This window comes from Mastigoproctus giganteus, chromosome 1 (genome assembly GCF_048544385.1).
Source record: "Mastigoproctus giganteus isolate SK-2022 chromosome 1, ASM4854438v1, whole genome shotgun sequence".
Taxonomy (NCBI): Eukaryota; Metazoa; Arthropoda; class Arachnida; order Uropygi; family Thelyphonidae; genus Mastigoproctus; species Mastigoproctus giganteus.
The window spans coordinates 84,965,622-84,984,887 of record NC_143575.1 but is presented as its reverse complement, the minus strand read 5'-3'; the positions used below and the strand labels follow the sequence as shown (position 1 = coordinate 84,984,887).

General features: G+C 39.8%; 1 protein-coding gene across 3 annotated transcripts in view; it reads right to left on the bottom strand.

Annotated features, from left to right (window-relative positions):
- LOC150090956 (calcitonin gene-related peptide type 1 receptor-like) overlaps positions 1 to 19,266 on the bottom strand; it is a 264,585-nt gene that overhangs the window by 71,989 nt on the left and 173,330 nt on the right. For all 3 annotated transcript variants that reach the window (XM_090373571.1, XM_090373588.1, XM_090373579.1), the window contains exons 2-4: positions 18,495 to 18,969; positions 14,414 to 14,589; positions 10,895 to 11,088 (exon numbers count right to left, since the gene is read on the bottom strand). In XM_090373571.1, the coding sequence (XP_090229697.1) occupies positions 10,895 to 11,088; positions 14,414 to 14,589; positions 18,495 to 18,581 (457 nt within the window). In that variant the 5' untranslated portion in view covers positions 18,582 to 18,969. The remainder of the gene's footprint in view (positions 1 to 10,894; positions 11,089 to 14,413; positions 14,590 to 18,494; positions 18,970 to 19,266) is intronic.

The following is a 19,266-nucleotide window of genomic DNA, read 5'->3' as shown; positions in this document are numbered from 1 at the left end:
TTTATGCTACACCGATTAAAAGCCATTGAAATGGAACTGCTTCAGTTTCATCTTGCTCAACTACTTGAGTTTCACTTTCAGTTTTGTTTGAGTTACAATAAATACTGATCAAATAGGTTGGAATATCAAACCGGTCGCCTTCTTAAATTGTTCCACAACTTTATTTTTTATATTTCTCTTCATTCTAAAGATACAATCAATAATACAGAAAACCTACAAGAAATTAAGCCAAAGAAATCCAACTCTTGACTGTAATCAGCGTTTCAATTTGGTATCTCCGAACACCCAGCTTCCTGTTAAACACAAATCCCCGACAGCGAAACCGGAGGATAGCACATTGACATTACCATATACCGTGACTTGCGCGCTAACATAATACTTACCAGATTATCGGATGTAATGCTAGCGAAAAACTCCTATTTAAAACTAGCTGCACGTGGTTTAGAGACATTCGGTAAACAAGGCTGGGATTTAGTTTCATTTCGGACGAGTGATATTCGGTTTCAGAGAGAAAAGATGTGCAGTGGAAAGGCTTACCTTTCTCGTAGACCATTTAAGACATTCTTGTTATGATAGAGGTAGCGCAACACTCTACTAATTTTACTTTAAAAAGTCCGAATAGTTAAAAGCTTTTTGTAAGAATTATGTAAGTTAAATCAACCTTATTGGATACCCTAATTTTTTTTTTAAATTGAACTCACATGAATTAATGAATTAGACGGTGTCAAAGAAGCGGGCGGATCCGGTCTGTGTATTCAATTAATCCGCCAGCACAAGATTCTGAAATTTACGATTATATTTAAAGTACAAATAATATAAAACTAGTCTATACTGTAAAAGTGTAATCACTGGAACCAACTATTGACAGATTGATTGCGGAAAAATTCCAATTTCCTGGTAGATCAATAATTTGTTTTTGGTTTGAATTTTGGATACGTTGTTGGTTTATATTTAATGTTGTATAATTATAATATATTTGTGAAAATTGTATCAGATGTTTTGCCTACGAATGTGCAACGAGACTCAGAATATTTAAAATTAATATTTAAAACCAGAGCAAGTGGTATTTTCTAACCAGCTGACAAGACGTTTCTCGTGATGGAAAAATAAACTTCAAAGCGGAATTTTTATTCATTTCTATTCATCTATTCAATACTCATAGGCTATTTAACTTGCATGAGAACGCCAGACTTATAAAACCGGAAAAGATCAGAAAACCAACGATTACTTTGAAAATATCGCACAAAACGAAAAAAGCACCATGACGGGTAATGAATAGTTAAATGTCAGGGAATGGCACGCAGCATATTTAACGAGTCAAAGAAAAAGTTACATATTAAAGAAGATAAGAAGTGAACGATTATGATGAGTCCATCCTGTCTTGCGGAGGTAGAATCAATAAATGAAATACAAACTTACAGTGAAAAAATTAAAATAATTTATTGAAACTAAAAATTTTTCGCCTTTTTTTCTCTGTGGCCTAGTTAGTCGGTGTCGAGTGTCACCGACTAACTAGGCCACTAAACGGTGTCACTAAACAGAAAGCCAACAAAAGAAAAGGTTACAGATAAAATATTCTCACACCTCACGGCCTGATTTCCCACTACTCAGAATTAAAAATCAATCGATTGTTATCAAGAATTAAAAAATATGCATTATGGTTACTGAAAAATCTAAATAAATACCCAAAACAACACATCTAAATTTTGTACCAAATTGAAGAATAGTGGTGGAAATAATTGGATACAATCTACACTATTCTACACTTCTACACTCAGTCACAGTTTATTAAGGGAACCATATGGATCTCTGTCAGTTCACGATTCAAAATCCACATCTCCTATTCTACAGTCCCAATGCTGGTAAAAGAAGGACGGTGAGACGCTGAATATCCAGTGTAAACCCTTGAAATTCGAATAATTTTATCTCTAGTGTTCGTTATATCGCGGCGCTTGCTTTTTTCTTGAATTTAATATAATAAAATGCGTCTTACCTTATTAAAGGTAAGAAATGTCCGAGTCCGGACCTCTTGGAGCCGGAAATGATTAGGAAGATGGTGGAGATAGCCTCCGACATGTTACTGAACCTCTTCAACCTTTGCCCTAAAACCGGGACTTTCCCGAAGGATTGGAAAAAAGCTAATATCAAACTTATAATTAAAAATCCGACGAAACTATCAGAACAACAGACCTCCTAAAGATCAATAGCCCTTTTATCAATCTGCAGTAAACTCCTCGAGCGCCTCTTATTAACCAGAATACAGGCTCACTACCTACAGGCTAACTTTGTCTCCGAATTAGTACGGCTTCAGACAGGGAATGCCGACTGTGGATGCCTTGAGGAATCTCCTTGCGCGTGCAGCTGCCACAGACAACAAATACTTCCAGGCTATCTCTATCGACTTTGGTGGGACGTCCGACACCATATGGTAGCCGACATCCTGTCCCGGTTCCGGAGGACAGGGATGGCGGATAATCTGTACAGGGTAATCCAAAGCTACTTCTCCTGCAGACTCATCATAGTCAGCACTCCTTACAAAATACTCACTAGAAGAGTCAACAGAGGCTGTCCGCAAGGCTCCGTATTAGGACCAACATTATGGAACGTTGTTTTGGACGAGTTCCTAAACACAGAGGCGTCTTCGCAAGCCTTTGCAGACGACCTTATCCTGATGATAGAGGCAAACAACAGAATTCAGCTGGAAAGAAAGGCAAATCACGCCCTACGAATTCTACAGGACTGGACCAATACTCACTTCCTTAGGATCTCTGCAACAAAAACAGACTCCATTCTCCTCACGGGTGCCCTAGATTGGAGGAGGCCCCCACAGATCAAGATTGACGGTGCTACACTATGACTATCCAAAGAACTAAAATACCTGGGAGTAATCCTGGACCCCGCTGTCCCCTTCAATGCACACCTAAAATACATCAGGATAAAGATACGGAGCTATACAGCACTTGTCACCAGAGTTGCAAAAAAGGGACTAAATAACAAGACCCTCAAGCTCTTTTACAAAGCTGCCCTCGTGTCGATAGCCACGTATGCTTCAGGAGCATGGCACACACTAAGGTAACCATGGCTGTAAACTGCAGAATTCTCGATTCCATTCACAGAGCTATGCTGCTCTGTAACCCAGACCTGCAGCACAGTGAGCACCCGCGCGCTGCAGGTGCTGTCCGGATCTCTACCATTGGATCTCGAAGTGGCTAGACGTGGTGTCCTTCATGAACTCTCCAAAAGGGACTGCCTGCTCCTTCATTGGCTTTGACGCGGACCCTACTGCCAACCGCTCGACAGAGAGAAAGACTCGCCACTCATCTCATGCAGATCTGGCAGACCAGATGGAAGAACTCTACAAAGAGAACTCTCCGAATCACCAGACGATTCTTCCAAAATGTCGACAAACTATACCCAACGGCACCGACATGGTTTGCGCCAGGACTCTACTCAACCATCCTGTTAACGGGACATGGTGCATTCAAGGCCAAATTCACAGCCCTGAACATTACAGACGACCCAACCTGCTGCTGTGGAGAGTTGGCACCACTTTATGCATGAATGCCAAGCTCTATGATGACCACCGCTGTCAGCTCATCACCCGGATCACCGTCTTTTCCAGAGATAGAGAACAACACCTCCTCGATGGAAGGCAGGAATATATAGCCTTTTCAAAGTTTACCGAAGACCTATACAGAAGAAGACGTGACCTGAACACGCACCAACCACATCATAACTAATAGGGACAGTAATAAGGAACACCAACAAAGATCCCCCAGGTACCTATGAAGACTGATAAAAGACCAGAACAAAGGACGGATAGCGGTCTGTTGTTTGCATGAGCTGAGCACCCTAGCCCGGCTCTCTTTAACTCTCCTCCCTGGCAGGAGGGTGAGACATATCGCCTCAGACAACAGAATTTACCAGTCTAGGGAGAGATGTCCACAGAGCGCGAAAACAATATCAGACCCACAGAGACTGGCCAGCTCCTGATGTCACCCGGCTCTATAGAGACTACATAAATAAGAAAAATACATATACCAGGGGAAATAGCAAAAAGAAAGAAAGAGACCTGGTCCAACTTTGTAAATGAATCAGGTAATACGAATCCATGGGGATTACTATACAAGTTAGCACGAGACAAGATTCTCGCAACTGACATCTTTGGATCAAACAATCAAATCAAAACAATCAAACAAACAATCAACAATCAAATCTGGTCAGCAGGAAACCTCTAACTGGGCTGACTCAATCAACGCCATTCTCAAAAAACTCTTTCCTGATGATAACCCTCTGGAAGACCTTCCAGAACACAGTACAATCAGAAGAGACAATAAAAAATACCAAACATCAGCGCAAACTGACCCATTCACAAAACTGGAACTTGAAGCAGTTCTTAAGAAGATTAATATAAAAAAATGCCGAGGACTGGACATGGTGGAATATGCTTTCATCATTACACTACATAAAATTAAACCTGAGCTCCTGCTACTGTTATACAACAAATGTCTCTTTCACTCTTGTTTCTCACAAATCTGGAAGACTGCACTACTACCTCTCATCGCCAAGCCCAATAAACCTATTACAGAGCCGAGATCCTTTAGACCCATAGCACTTCTGGTCAACATGAGAAAAATCCTAGAACGGTTAATAGCTCTGCGCATTACAAATCTGTTTCTTTATCGGAATCTGATCTCGCCTGTACAATATGGATTTACCCCAGGCAGGTCCTGTGAGGAGGCCCTCTCAGACCTGGTCCTGCATCTGGAGATGTCCAATTACAAGTACGAAATGGCCTTGTTCATTGATTTTGAGGGGGCCTTCAACAACGTGTGGTGGGAAAGCGCCCTGGAATGCCTCAGATCGGCAGAATGCCCTCACAATCTCTATTGGCTAATCCGAAACTACTTTTTAGAGCGATCGATCATCGTAAAATCTAAATACCAACAGGTCTGTTTACCAGGCCTGTTGGTATTTAGGCCTGTTTACCAGGGGTGTCCACAGGGGTCGGTTCTGGGACCCCTGGTCTGGAATATGGTGCTTCAAAACTGGCTACACAAATCATTTGAACATACTAAAGTCATTGCATTTGCCGATGATTTGACTGTCATCATCTCAGGTCATTCAAGATCGGTCCTTGAACTGAGAGCGCAGAAAGTCCTTGATAGTCTCACCTCCTGGGTGGCAACCAACAAACTTCAGATTAATCCCACCAAAACAAAGATGATGATTTTCAAAACCAAACTTGACATAAGAAGCCCCCCCCCCCCCAGATCAAAATTATTGGTATGCAGCTACCCCTGGTCGTGCAGGCCAGGGTCTTGGGCGTAAATATAGGCTATCATTCCTACCTCACCTTCGTGAAAAAACCAGGAAGTTTACAGCCTCCATCATTAGAATTTCAAGAAATGAGTGGGACCTGCCTAGGAGGACCCTGCTACTCTACTATAAAGTGGTATTCCTTCCCATAGTCTCATTCGCGGCCGGAGCTTGGTTCCACAGAGTGGAATATATGTCAAGATGAAGCAAAAACTCAACTCAATCCAGAGGGCTATGCTATTAGCAACACATCGCATCTGCCGAACGGTGTCCACTGCGGCAATTCAGGTTATTGCTGGGACTCTGCCATTAGACCTTTATGTAATATTTAGAGGATTATGTTTCAAGCTCAAAAAAGGAATACCTACCTCCATCATGGATATAGACCTATCGCTGAACGATGACAATAAAAGGGAAAAAGCTCGATGCTTTAAAGAGCTAATAAATGTTTGGCAAACAAGGTGGGACAATTCAACTGTTGGCACTGTAACCAGAAATTTTCTACCGGATGTCTCCTTTGTAATGTCGAAGAAGGTTAGCTCATGGTTTACAATTAGTCTGAAACGTATCTTAATACCCTTAACGAAAAACTCCACCAGCTACCTGTTAAACACTGACCTCTGTTTCTGTGGAGGAAAAGAAAACTGGCAACATCTTCTCCACGAATGTGCCTTCTATGAAGACATTAGGAATGAGCTGCAAAGTGAAGTCCCATCCTTCAGCATAAATCAAGTTGACCAACTTGTTCTGACCCCACATCACTTGTCTGCACTCCAGGCTTTTGCAGCTGCTGTCTTTGCCAGAAGGAAAGATATGCTTTCAACTAATGCGGTAGCAACATAACCTCAAGCACCAATCAAAGAGCAACCTATTGACCTTTTAAGGCATATTATTATTTTATTTTTATTTTTATTTTTTCCTTTCCTCACCTCATTTTTTTTCTTCTTCCTTCTTTTCTTTTTTTCCCTTTTTTTCTTTCTTTTTTTATTTTTCTTTCTTCTCTCAAAACCTGCACCACGGGTGAATGTTTGTTTTTTTTTTGCTGGAGTCCCTCTGGAATGGGCTCCCCCCAGAGGATCCTGGCCCACCTGCTGGCAACACCAGGTGGGTCAGAGTCTCTTTTGAGACGTTACGTGATATACTGGGACTGGCCCACCTTCCCGTGGTGTGGACAAGTACTCAGAATCATCTGTCCAGGTGACTGATGCTTCTGGGTAGCCAAGAGGCCAGAACAGAACAGACACACATAATACACACAAACGTACGCACACACACATCTGGCCCATTTGTAGTGATACTGTTCTTCACAGAGATACGAGGCACAGTTGAACGAATGTTCCAGGTTCTCTGGTTCTACCCATTGCTCAATCTGGGAACGTCTTCCCTATTGTTCCCATACTTCTGCCTATCCCCCAGTTTTCAACTCCCCTACTTTAACTTCTACAACTGTGTACGTCAGCCCTCAGTCCAAATTTAATTCGAATCATCTTTTAACCCTTTCGGCGTAGTTCTAGTAAAGCGATGTCCCACGCATTTCTTTTTCTGTTTTTTTTAAGGTCCTAGTCACTGAAATCACCGGAAACTAGGTGGCAGGGCCTGCCAGAGTGCTGAATATAAATCTGCTAGGTATCCGGGCCTGGATCCCGGGCCTGCATCCACGGGGTAAGTGTGTGCAACGGGGGGGGGGGTCCCATAGGGGCCCAACGGCTAAATGGTCAGAGATACAACATATCATGACATTACATAACAGGACACTGCCCATGTACTTTTTGTAAATCTCTGGCTTTCACAAACCTCTGTGCTTCACCTACTATGCATACAACACGGAGATGGGGGAACCCCTGGTGCCGTTAGACCTTAAATACTTTACACTTTATACCAGTATTTATAGTTAGTAGAAACCAAATTCACCCTTCCCAAGTAGTTAAACAAAATGGCTAACAGAAATAAATAAGACGTACAAAGATTACAATTAGTGTATCTCATCTAGTTCAGCTAAACATTTGCCCAATTCCTATTCAAATTTACATAATCTTTCCGGTTCTTCAAGATTACTTGGGAGTTTGTTCCAGTAGTCAACTACTTCTTGTCCAAAAGATAATTTTCTTATGTTCAGTCTCCAATTATGCATTCGTAATTTAAATCTACTTCCGCTAATGTGTGTTGCCCGAGAAAGGATATCCAAATGTTTAGTTTACTTAACCCTTTTAAATCCTTAATTACTTCAATCAGGTCACCACGCAGATGGCTGGTTTTTGGACTCAACACGCGGAAGTACTTCTCTAACGATACATGAAAAGAAACACATTTGTTTGCTCTTTTTCATGTATACCGTAATGCCGTGGGGAAGTTTTAAGACCTAGGTCCAAATACTATCACGAGGGGAGGAAGTTTTATATTGAATATTGACTGTTTTTTTATCCAATAAAAGAGGCAAACAGACCTTAGAATACACGAACTATATTGTTGCCTCATAGTCTTAGGTTTCTCTGGGTTTTTTTCTTTGAAAACTCGGAGTTAAAAGTGTTATTCACTTTAATTTTTAATATACATATATGAAAACAAATCCCTCTTTTCAGATAGTGGGAGATTAATACCATCTACATTGATAATGGATGTATGAAATTGAGTGCTAAAATTGGTGTACGAATGTGTGGAAAGGAGAAAAAAATTGATGGTTCCACTTGTGAAAATTGTTTTTAATTGCTGAAAAGATATGAATACAGTTAAAGAAATTCTTGAAATTTCTTTAACTGTAGAAATCTGTAGTATTCCTCTGACGTACCTTCAAAAAATAAGCCAGTTAGTCTGAAGAAAAAAAGAATATTCTTTTTTTCAAAGTACTTCGCTCTCCACAATGGACTACGACTTATTTTAAAGGTCATTGTTCCGTTGCGTCAACTTACTACAGTTTCTTCGAGAAACTAACTGAAGTCTTGACATTTCAACTCTAACCACTTAAGCTGCAAAATGCGCCCTTAGTTCTTGTTGGTCGCAGTACATTTTCCACGTGCCATGAGAAGATTACCGATGTGGTTCACGAGAAATCGAAATGCAGTCGTAAGAATAGCGCGACTTTTTTGTCCATTAGAGTTCACCAGTTCCTTCCTACTTTCTCCCTAAATCAGGTAGCTCTGCTTCCATTACCGAGAACTGGACAAAATATATTTTTGGTTCGTAAAATGCGCAGAGACTGAATTGAGTCAATAAAAATCTTTCTGGTCATCATCCACGCCGAAGTACTAAAGGTGAGATGGGATTGATCTCGTTTCCACCGTTGAAATTCGCGTCAGTAGACTTAAATAGCGGATTCAACTTAAATCTCCCCAATAATTTTATTTCGTTATACCTCAATTTTCCTCTGTAGTTCTTTGCGATCTGTCTACTACAGAAAAAGTACTTGGATAAACAGAAACCACGTGCACATGACTGGAGGTACTAAAACTGTCTGAAGGAAATTTCCTTAATTCATTCAGTGGTAGGAGGCAGCTTAATCAGAAATGTCTGGATGAGACATGGATTAAGGAGAAAATGCCCAAACCTTGAATGTGTCTGCATGCTTTTACAAGAGCTCAGCAAAGATGAAACATGGATGAAACGAAGAAAACAAATTAGTCAATGTGCGCAGTGGGTTACATTTCAGACGCATTCTATTTATATCTTAAAATTAACGGACGTTCTTTGTTGATTAACAAAGAAATTTGGCAAATAAGAAAGGCAAATAAAAGGGATAAGGAAAACTAAAAAGGAAAGGGAAATAAAGAAAGAGAAAATGACGTGAAAAAGAAAAACTCTTTTGCGCTATGTTTAACCTTTCTCGTATATATAATTCTCTGAGAGAATTAATTGTTACTTTGTGGAACTCACGATTCTTATTCCTCCCCTGAAGATTGAAGCTCCGATGGCAGTTTACTTAAAGTAATCGAGATCCGTATCTAGTTAAACCAATACTGTTTTGTTGAGGTTTCATTCCACTATAAAGTTTTCGATTGAGTTCTCCTTTCGCTTATTGCTGTATAAAAATACGCTGGCTCTGCGTTTAGAACGCAGAGACGTTGCCATGCCTGCTTCGTCTCTCGTTTTTGTTGCTGGATGTTCTCCGGTCACATTTACGCTGACGTCTTAAAAGGGTTTTCTCAGCCATGTCAAACTTGCAGTTCGGATACTCCAACTTCGTTCTGTTTATAAGAGTCCCACGAAGCACACCATATTACAGGCTACCAGCAGAAAGTCTAAATATTTAAGGGATTCGCTCTCTCTCCTGTTTATTTGTTCAAAGCTTTGTATTTTTTAAAGGTCAAATCTAAGAACGTCAGCGAAAATTGAAGACGAAACGCAGGTGAGTGATCAGTAATTGGAAATTGTTATCAAAGACCGATTGCGAATTGAACACAACGAATCCATCAATACGAAATACTCCGAATATCAGAATTCCATCAATAAAAATGGGACGTGTGCCGAGCACGCGAGGTAGAAAGTTTTATGTGAAGCATCCGCGTTTCTTTTGGTATTTTGATTTCTATATATTTATTGGTAACAATGGAATGTAACGAAAATGCGAGACGAAAAAAGAAATTGACAAATACTTGTATTGTTGCAGTCATATGACAAATATTTGTATTGTTGCATTTATACTTCCTTCTGCTCATTTGCTTCCATATTACAGTTTTCGCAGCCAAATAATTTATTTAAAGCGCAAAAAAAGGTTCCTCTTTATTGTGGACCGGGCTGTATGTTTGAATTGTAGTACGACAAGGGGGATATTCACGGAAATGGGCGTTTCATAAACAGACTATTCTTGGAGCATCTAAAATATTTAGTTTCCAATATAGCGAAGGAAAGACTAAGATGTCTGCAGCAGTGAAGTGCCACGATCACGCATTTCACGAGCGAAAAATAACAACTCGTAGCATTAGGTGAAATCGAAGACGCTGCTGACGTCATTGTAATATTCACTCTCTAAATGTGTCTGGCTATTTTGAATTTCCTGTTTACGCTCGTGCAAGTTGCATATCTGGAAAAAATGTTTGCGCTTCTGCTTTAAGTTTGTGATTGAAGTCGTCTTCTCATATCTGAGAAGAAAGGTAAAAATGATGCTTCCCATGAGCACGTGGAACAGGTTATTGATAGTTGACGTCCAAGTGTCTTGGATGACGAACAGCCATCTAAGGGAGATCACAGCAGGTAGACAAAGTCTGATTTTAACATGTTTAGCGTTAAATGTAATAATAATCTTAAAGGGGTGCTGATGGATGGACTGATTGGCAAGTTTCCTTGTGTGGCTGCTAGAGGATGGATTGTTTTGGAAATTGCTTCCTTCTGCAGTCAGTTGCAATAGTAAAGAATATCACTCGTCCAAGTATTATCGTCTGTGTTAAAATATTTCTTTTTTTACAGTCTCGAATACATTTTTTAATGCAATGTGTTAATCTGGAAAATGAATTCATCAAACTTTGACCAGTTGCAAATTAGCTAATGAAAATAGTTGGTAGGGATCGTAAACATTTACGTTTCCAAGGTTTGTTTTTGTTCTTGAAAAGATATCTGACTCGTGTCATTCAGAGGATGTACTTACCCATATCAGATGGGGGAGCGGACGACATTTTTTCGCAGCAAGACACAGCAGCTCGACAGCATGAAATCCATTTCCGAGAAAACCCTTCGGACTGGAAGGAATTCACTATCGCGTAATCCGGCTCATCCGGGTCCGCGTAGTAAGTGAGGTTAGTTGCAGGGTCTTTTAACAGTCCCCTTCTTCTTGGGTTGTACCTGTAAAAGTAGAGAGATGTCACGTGCATATTCTAACGATAAGGGGAACGAAGCATATTTCGCACTCTTTCTCACTCAGCAGTTTGTTTTTTTAGGACTCAGTCCAGTGACAGCTCTGGACAGAACTGTGTTCTTTCTAAAGGAGAAAACCTTGGAGTACCTATAAGAAAACCTTACGTATGTCGCCAACCCAACTCTTAAATATCTTTTACACACTACGTATGGGACACATCTCTTCTGTGACTGTTGTAATTACTATTAACAAGTATTCTATTAGTCTTATTATGACGAGTAATCCAAAATTGAGAGTTTGTCATAAAGCTTATGGCGTAGTACAAAATAATGCTTATCGGAAATATCATAATTCAGGCAATACTGCGTCAATTATGAGGTGGAGATTCGATGAACTGCTTTTCAGAAATATGACATTACGTTCCCACGAGGCTGTATCTCTGTATCACTGGCCTCCTCTGATGATTCTTGGTTCAATTCAGATTTCACAGAATTCCCTCCCCAGTTTCCTCCAGATAAATGTTACCATAAACGTGGAACAGGCGCTGTAATGGACTTCAAAATTGAATGCTTGCTTAAAATGTTTTAAGAACCTTTGTAACAAATTTTCCATTTAGTTGGGTTGACTTATTTTGTTATAAAATCGTGAATTATTACTATTTGCTGACGCGAATGTAACGCACTGCGTACAAAACTAACTCAAAGTATACGTTATCCGAGGATCTTGAACCAATAGCGAGCAGTGGTCTCAGAATATGAAGCCTCATTAAAGCGACATCTTAAAATAATTTTGCAATCCCTTTTCCACGTGCAGGGGTGCTGCCAATTAACTATTTGCAGCCTTCAGTGTGTTGTCAGTACTCATTAAGTGTGTAATAAATGACCAAATGAGCGTGACTGCCTCGCTCAGTTCCGGTCCCACATCGTGGTTTTGTTGAAATTTTTCTATTTGCTTCACGCAAACACCTGGAACTGAATATACCCGTATGTCCCAAATAACAGTGTGACTGGTGGTGCGCCGTTGCTCAATAGAATTAATGAATGTCTTTGTCGCATCCGTAATTGTGTCTGGGAAACAGCCACTTCTTTAGCAACTAATAGGCAATCGTTGTTCCTTAGTGGTCGTGAACTTTCCGCTTGTTTGTGGGCCAGAAAAATGCACCCCTCTTCCCCTACCTCCATGCTTTCATATTTACAACTGCTTGCTTCATCGTTCTTGCCAACGTATCTTGGTGTTCCAGTTCGTTGAATGCTCTGCTAACCAAAACTATCTTCCTAACACGCTCTTGCTTATCGATTTGCTTGGTTTATAGTTGTTTGCAAAGCCCAAACAATTAAAAGACTCGCTAATTACCACTATGTAACTACCAACTAAGTCTTTTTCCGATACTCTTTCGAATGATTAATTTCACCGGCTCAACAGATGAATCTACACTGCTTACTCAAAAGTATGGATGCCTGCACTTAAATTGAACTGCCTTGGATGCAGATGCATTGCCGTGTTGTTATTATTAATAATTTGTGTATACGTTTAAGCGTAGGATTTAAATTTAAGTAAAAGATAATCAAAGAAATGCTTGTATTGTTTTAATTTTTCTATTTTATTGTAATAAATCTCTCATATGTTTTTAATTCTATTTAAAGATCACGTAATTATGATTATCAGATGCTATTCGATCTGCCTCCTGAAGGTGTGCTTTCAAAAGCGGTCTCTACCCTCCTTATGGTCCTCCTTTGGTGGAAATTTATTCCACTTCATGAAGGGGTGAGAACCCAACTTTCAGATGTGATTTCAGCCAAGGCTGATGATGCCGAATTATGCTTTGCATATGCAAGGATTAAAAAGAAAAGCGAACTCATAAATCCGGTCTCCAAGCAACCATTTTTTGTCCTGTGTTGGAGACACGAAGTGGTACAATTCAATTGGGCTATTTTTGTTCTTTAGAAATATTTACCATCACTTTTACATTATGAATAGTGGGTTGTAGACAACTCGGGTGATCTGAATAAGTCATCCCTAAAAAAGTAAAGAGATCGCAGGTAGAAACTGTAAATATGTAATACTTATACATTAATAATTCCATTAATAAAATATGAGGAAAGATGACAAAAACGAAACGACCGCTTGTTTTTAAGAGAAATAAAAGAACCTGTTGCCATGTCAACAGAGAAACATTAGCGACCCCGAGCAGTATTGATAGAATATTTAATATTCTGTGAATGAGAAACGAGTCACTCTTAACAGATCAAGGAAGTGAAAATTAATTTCAAATGGAGCTTAATTCACTGCGCAATTAATAATGCAGACTCTGAAATTGTGTAAAGTTTTGTGACAATGTAACTTCGAAATAGAATGGAATAATAAGGGACATAAGTAATTGGCTGCGCAATTATTTTGGACTATTTTTAGAAAATAATTAAGAGGGAGGGCTCTCGTAGGTAACTCTTTCCACCATCCATAACAGCCTCGTGCAAGCATTCATCACTAAATTTCGTTGGTTTTCTCTTTCTCAACGTACGAATTTTGTCCTGATGGCTATGAATAGATTTCCTGTGTTGTTTTAATGGTTAAGGCTCACGTTTCTGCTTTTAAAGGATGCTCACTTTCGATAAAGCAAAGCGGTGTAACCAGTCTTTGTTTTCCCCTTTGGAGACGACCTCTGGCGAAGCGGGTCAATTAAGAGTTGCGCGTGCATACGGCTGGCTTTGTCGGTGGGGTGTTCGACGAAATAAATATACGAACTTTCCAAAGACAGCAAGTTGGTTGCTCTTCTCGAAGTCCCAGAGCAGCTGAGTTGAGAATGAATGAATGAAAGAGAGAGAGATTTAAAAGGAAAGTTGAAGTTCGTAAGAAGAAAAACACAAGTCACTAAAGGTTGGAAAATGTCATTGTCTGAAAATAGCATTTCAGCAAAAAAGTGTAAGGGATTTGTTTATTTGTTCTCTGGCGTTATATCCAGCTTTAAATGGAGAACAAAAAGATTGAGCTTGAGAGGATAACTCAAGGGAAGAGACGGGCCCTCTGAGAAATGAAAGCAGTAAAGTTGTCGCATTGGAAAAAAACAAGAGGTCTTAAGTCAAGGAAGTGATCGAAGTTGAGAAACAACTAACGTTGCGTACTTTATCCGGTTTCAGGAACTTTGTAATGGCTCAGTTAATGGCAGAATGCTATTATTGCGCACTTATGTAAAGAGATACCAGTCCACAAGAAGGCAGCCTAAATTTCCTTTATGAATATTTAAGAAATTCATAAAGAACTTCGATTGGTAATTGATCGATTATTCAATTCAAAAGTACGATAATGCTAACTTACCTGAACTTTAATTGTATATCCTTAAAGACCCACGGGGGGAGATAAAGGTAACACCTGGCGCACGTGTCATTACGATAATCTTCCGGGCTGAGAGCGATTTTGCTTTCAGTTCTACAACGAACCGGACTTGGAGAGATGGATGTGTTAGTAAATGACAGGTCCTGGTCTGCCCGGAACTGTAAAATGTAATTGAAATAATTGAGTTAAGATTTTTATCCTAACGTGTCCAAGGATGGACTGTTCAAAATATTTAAACGGGAAAATACAGTATTTGATCTATAATTATTCGAAATTTAAAAATATTGGACATTGGACATGATTAATATACAAATATATCGAGAGAAAGTGTGTTATTCATGGACATTATAAAGCGTGAAGATGTGCCAGAAGAGACCCATTAGCGCAAGAGTTTATGACCCATTTATCAGATACAGTTTTGTTGGAATATTTGCGTTAGCATCAACTGCGCACATTATCCACTTCGATGCCCTTAATTAAAGTCACGAATGACAGCGTGGAATCTCTGTGAAAAGCAAATGGAGTGTGCTTAGCATGCCAAGAATGAGGATGACGTATCTGCAACTTAATTTTGCGATTTATCAAATGGCATTAAAGAGGGCGCTGATGAACACCCTCTTTAACGGTTTTTCATTATGAAGATAGGAAGGGCGAACACGAGAAGGCGTCTTTAGTTTTTGAACCAGATTACTAATCGCATCTATTTAAGAAATTTGCCAGAGCTTCTTGGGGATGCATTGCACTGTCAGGGAAGGACATTAAGTTACATCGGCTGTGAAGGATAGATGAGAAAGTAATGACTCCCAGAGACAATTAAGGAACGTTGGGGTAGTGAAGATGATGAGTGTTGTGTCACTCGAGGCAAAACAATGGCGGGTTTGTTTTCGTATTAAGTCATTAGGTCACCTTTGAGTTCGTTTTTAACAATACTTCGGTATTTGTTTGGATCACTCCCTCTTGCTGTTTCTGCATGCAAATTTATGGCAAAAATAAAAATACCCGAACCCTCTAGCAGTGTGATGATGTAAACATTTCTTAGAAATGTTTCAATAGAATATTTTATGAGACAAACAGATTTCAGCTGTTGAGTGAGAGTGTTCTTATTATGCGACCTTCAGGCTCGACCTTTAGTCCAATGTAAAGTGATACCGCCGTGCGTCCGACTTTTCCGGACATCCGTTGTTACTCTGAACGCCTATCGGTTCGTGCGAATTCGAGGACAGTTACCTGGCGCGCGCCACTTCTAGGATTTCACTTCTGTTATTCGTGCATTATTCCAGCGTCTACTTTCACTTTTCTGTTTTCATTCTCTGTTCGACACTTCCTCGTATCATTCTCCGTTGATTCGTATCGAAGAATTTCGCCTTGACCTTTCTGCGATTCCTTCGATGGCTTTTAGATTATTGAAATTCATTTATATAGTCTATAAAAGATATTGGACACTTGTTATTGTTAAGGGCGACTCCTAGAACGTCAGTTCAAATCCGCCTCGTGTCACTGTAATTTTACCAATCTCTGTAAAAATAGGTCAGACGTGTAGTAGTGTGTAAGGTTTGTGTAGTTAGTGCGTGTTGTGTTGTTTGTGCTGGCCGCTTGGCTACCTAGAAGCAGCAATCACCTGGAAAGCTGCTTCTGAGTATTCGTTCATACCACGGGAAGGTGGGCCAGTTCCAGTACGTAGGACGCTCAGGGTCTCGGTTTATTTGATGACAACAACAAAAAAAAAAAAAAAGAACACCCCTGGGAGCCCTCTCCAGAGGGGGGGAGGAAAAGGAGAAAAAGGAGAAGAAAAGGTTTCAGTCCACGTTATTCGGTTTCTGTGATTTAAAGGTTATTTGTAGATGACCTGTATTAGGGCAGTGTATATGATTTTCAGGCACGATATACTGGCTTCCCCAGGGACTTTTGAAGTTCTTTAAGGTTTTGCATGTTTATATATATTTTTAGACATTAACATAATTTGTATCAATGATATTATTTATTTCCACAAATGTTTTACTTCTGAATGCATTAATACCCATAGCGTGTTTTCTTTTCCTATAATCTTAGTTCTTTTTGTCAAAAGCGTGGAACGTTTTGTGCGTGCATCGTCTAATTAACATGGACTCCTCTTACAACGTCCGTCCGCGACGTCTTTTCTCCCTAGTTAGCTTATATAAGGAGTCTCTTGGTTTTGTGATTCTTTCTGGTTTTGTAACAGATGGCCAGTAACTTGACAGAAATGTGGAAAACTAGTCTTTCGTTATACACTAGAAGAATAAAGATGTCTATATCAAGGCGTTCGAATCGCTTCCCGCTTACAGAACTTTGGCCTAGATTTACTTGAGCATTAGTCATCGGTGTTCATGCCAGTGGCAAATGATTCCAAATAGAAGACGACAGTACCCTGTGTCGTTAGTTTATACCAAGTCATGGGTTAGAGAATTAGTACGAGGCTGCTAGCTTTTGAACAGTAACGGGAAGAAGCTTCCCGTTACTCTTCTCTTCAGGGTGTCTTCTCTAACTGGAAGAACATAGAGAAGATACCCTGCTTTGTTCGTGCTTCAGGAAATCCTCAAAACCAGCCCTTTAGTTCATTGTAGAACAGCATACCTTTCGCTGTCATTTTCTAATGAAAATGGTGAAGGCTGCACTCTCTATCTCCTCCATTTCATGGCGATCAGCGCATTCTTGTTAGATTCAAGGGGTTTTCAATACCAAGAATGCTTTCCTGAACTCGTGTTGAGGAAATCATTCTTGGCATTGAATCTCTTCTTTTTTTCCTTTTTCTGGAATTAATTATTATTCTTTGATTACTTTTAGGCCGCTGTACCCTTAATGACAGATTAGCCAAGGTGAATATTATGGAAGCGTTGGCGAGCACGTGCTATGGACAGAAAGAGGAATGGTTATTTTGGAATATTGTGATTATTAAACATTTGTCAGCACAATTATTAAAGATCCGGGAAATGGAGGACTTGGTGCGCAAACGGAAGTTGTATTTTGAATGTTTTACAGTGAGTTAACACCAATGGTTCAGCATTGAAGGTATTTATAGGTGACACGCCAGGACCGTTTCGTAGCAAAGTGCAAATTCCTATTTGTTCCGCCAGAAGTGTGCGTAGTTGTCCACCAAGCACGAAGTACTAAGACTTCTTTTAGTTCTATTTACTTTAGTTTTAGGAAAGTAGTACTTCAAAATGTGTGCGTGCACACGCAAAAACAGATGCCATTTTTAAAGTCTTATAGACGAAGTTGTAGGAAGATCAGAGAAGGTATTCTCTTCCCAAATCTCAACGGACTGTATTTCGCTTTAATTATAGTGCCACACTGTAAATGGGTTTATGTAGAAATTAAATTAAAGATTCTGAGAGATTATTAACAATAATCTTCCTTTAAATGCAATTCAGTGAAGGCAAAAGTATCTAAATATCCATTCTTAGCGATCCTCTCCTCTTCTTAAAATTTTCTTAAACACAAAAAGAAATGTCCTGCTTAAGGAAATACAAATCAGGTTGTATAGATTACAGCCAGCACAATTTAGTGTACGTAAATTGCATTTGGTTGGGCTCGTTCGTTGACACAATCTCAAGTTACACAAGTTGACGACTGACACACAATGGACTCATTGTGTCAGTCAACTGTGATTTCAGAGTTTCATCTGATGGATGAAACTGACAGATCATTCTTATTTGTTTGATATTCTTAAAATACTAGATTTGCATTCTTAATTCCCCAGACTTTGGTGAATTAAGAATGCCAATCCGAATTTTATTCCGTGTGTGGTTTATGGTGAAAGTCCTTTTTGTCTCCAAAAAGGATGAACTGTTACTCCTCTTCCTTGTCACGCTTAAACAACTGTATGGTTAACTGAAAGTTAATAAAGAGATGCTAAAACTCTTAAGGTTTTATTTGGGGCCCTATGATTCACCATTAGTTTTCATGAATCTATTTTATACGCATGATGTCCAATCAACCATTTAAACATTGAAAAAATACGCATTCAAGAAGAGAGTATTTATTTATTTCCATATCATTATTAAACAGGTAGAAAGAAGACCGAACACACAGAAGACATTCTCACCTGAGCAATGGGTAGAAGACACCACACAGAGTAAACAAGTCGGACAATAAGCACTCTGAACATTTCTTTCGGACCCCAAAGTAGCATCTTGGCAGAGTGTCCTCTGTTCAGCTGTTCCGGTGTTTATTCTGCCACATACTCGTCGCTAAGCATTACGTCACCTGTCCACACTGATGGTAGGCGCACTAAGCACGGCGCTGACGGTAGCCACGGTAAGATCTGATTAGAGCGATCTCCCGAACCAGCTGTCTTTTCTTCTCCTTCGAAGGGTGCGTGACAGAAAGGTGGTGCTCGTGTCCGAACTTATGCGGAAGCACACGGATTGCTCACTTCGTTTCTTTAGTTCTGTACTCGCTCATGTCAACATCTGCCCAGGAGGAACGGTGGCACGCGCCGACTGTTCATCCCGCGATCTTTATTTTTCTTCTTCTTTGCGTTCTTTGGCTTCTTATCGCCCACACTAGCAGGTGAAGCCCTGTAATGAAAGAAAAGCACAATTACCTGTTGCGAACGGAGCGAGCTACTGAAACACGATAGTAGTTATCAGTATGAAGGATGGGGTGGGGGAGATTTAGCTTAACTAGACAAAAATGTCAAAATCGACTTTTTAGAATCGCCGCGCTTTCATAAAGATAAAATATGTCTAATAGAAAATGGATGATTTCTTATCATCTTTAAGCAATGTTACAAACCTTTTCAAGGACAAATCACTTCAGTTTCCATCCCTTCTCCCCACTCTGTATACATATTTTGAATTTAAGCGAAGAATAAA